The sequence below is a fragment of the Chenopodium quinoa genome, unplaced genomic scaffold, assembly GCF_001683475.1.
Source record: "Chenopodium quinoa cultivar QQ74 unplaced genomic scaffold, ASM168347v1, whole genome shotgun sequence".
Lineage (NCBI taxonomy): Eukaryota > Viridiplantae > Streptophyta > Magnoliopsida > Caryophyllales > Amaranthaceae > Chenopodium > Chenopodium quinoa.
This window is the reverse complement of record NW_018744693.1, coordinates 5,852,023-5,854,082: the sequence shown is the minus strand read 5'-3', so window position 1 is coordinate 5,854,082 and position 2,060 is coordinate 5,852,023. Positions and strand designations below refer to the sequence as shown.

The 2,060-nt window shown below is 31.4% G+C and overlaps 1 protein-coding gene across 1 annotated transcript; it reads left to right on the top strand.

Annotated features, from left to right (window-relative positions):
- Nucleotides 1–204: 204 nt before the first annotated feature.
- LOC110702664 lies at nt 205–1,411 on the top strand. Its single transcript, XM_021880415.1, has one exon. The coding sequence runs from the start codon at nt 441–443 to the stop codon at nt 1,089–1,091; it is 651 nt and encodes a 216-aa protein (XP_021736107.1). The 5' UTR covers nt 205–440; the 3' UTR covers nt 1,092–1,411.
- The last annotated feature ends 649 nt before the right edge of the window (nt 1,412–2,060 follow it).

The window sequence follows — 2,060 nt, the reverse complement described above, 5'->3', positions numbered from 1 at the left end:
TTATGGGTTTAATGATGGCATAAATTAAATTTAGGCAAATCTCAACCCTTCATTTCCAATCCAAATCTCCTAAAATCATTATATCTTTGCCACGTTTCACTCTCATTTTTCACTATCATATCCCATTTTCTTAACCCTAGTAATCATTAGCCAGACAACTTCTAATTGAAGCTCCTATAAATTTGTACCTTTGATGCAACTTACTTTGCTTTTGTATATAAACATTTTAGCCAAACTTTTCATACCATTATACATTTCATACATTGTGTTATTTTCATTCTTTAGCCTTATTTACGTGAAACTTATAGCCTAGCGCTATGCTATAATTGTTAATTTTATATTTCCTCCATTCTTTGTGAGTTGTGAGATATTGTTTCACTGTATCTATATAAGTCACTAGGTTGTTGAGGCCGAAATAAGTGCTCTCTTAGTCAATTAGAATGAAGGTGAAGGCGCCGAGTTTGATGAAGAAGATAATAGCCGCATTTTCGAACAAAACAAATGATTTAAGAGTACGTTTAATGATATTCTTTCTCCTACACAAGAATTTTGATAAAACCTCACTAACCAATTCCCTTCAAGCCCTTGTTTCTCACCACCCACACCATAAGAAGAAAAACGACGATGCCATCGACGAGGAGGAAGAGTTAGAGCTCGTCGAAAATCGACATGTCAACATAGAACACGAAGATGAAGAAGAAGAAATGAATGGTCATAGTTTGTTGTTGAACTACAACAAAGCTACAAGCATGATGGTGAGTGACACCACTCACGACATGAGGGTTGTACAAGATGTACCGCGAATATATACACCAAATCAAAGTGGTGAGCAACAACATAACGTGGATTTGACGCACGCGCTGTTCAAGGAGTCGGAGGCGGAGATGGAGAAGGAGGAAGAGACCGAGGAGGCGGTCGAGGGTGTCGAGCAGAGAATGGTTGAGGAAGAGGAGGATATGGGGGATGAGGATATAGACCAAGCAGCTGATATGTTCATACAAAGGTTTAAGAAACAAATGCTTCTACAAAAACAACGTTCATTGGAGAGACAACAATATAATACTGGTTGCTATCTTTTGTCTAATGCTTGAAAAATTCATGGTTATTAAGATGGATAATCATAATTTTAGATTCATTTATGGTGTCATTTTGCTGTGTTTTAATATCATAAATGGCACAGTAGCTAGTAATTATATGTAATAATTTTGTTTTGGGTTGTTAATTTTTTTTAAAATTTCTTTGGTTAATTTTTAAGAATGAGATGGATGATCTCTTGTAATGAGATGACTTGAAAATTACACGTCACTCATTTTTTATAAATAACAAGCGCCGTAACAATTTTTGTATTAGTTAAGCTTCTATGCTCATTCCATGTTTTAATTTTTGTACTATTTTTCCCCAGTAATATACCCAAGCAAAGTACTATTAAGATTTGAGTTTCTCAACCAAGTTTGTTATTTGCAAAGTACTATTTTAGTAGACTAAGACCATGTTCAATTCACTTTATTTTAACTAAATTGAAATTCATTTTACTGAAGTGAAATTACTACCTCTGATTTTTATTATTTATAATTTTACAATATTTTATATCTCATAAATAATACCACAAAGTTGCAAATAATAAAAATCGAAGGTGGTATTATTTTTGCTGAACTTAATTTATTTTTACAGAACTGAAATTATATTTGTTGAACTGAAATTAATTAATTAACCGATTTTCTATTATATTTCTTCTTTAAATTTACTGATTTTTACTGAACTAAAATTAATTTTAGTAAATTAAAATTGTTTTTGTTAAACTGAAATTATTTTTGCTAAATATTATTTTTGTAAGGAGAAGTGAACATGGCCTAAAAATGTGTTCAAAATAAGAATACTAGCGCAAAAATTTGAAACAATTAAAGAAATCATAGATTATGGAACCAAATTAAATACTACTACTACACTACTATGTACATGTTTAAAGAAGAAAAGAAAATGGACTCTAATTGTTTATATTGCTTTTTCTGGATATAGATAGAGGTAGACATTATCCTATACTGTATTTTCTTATGCATTGC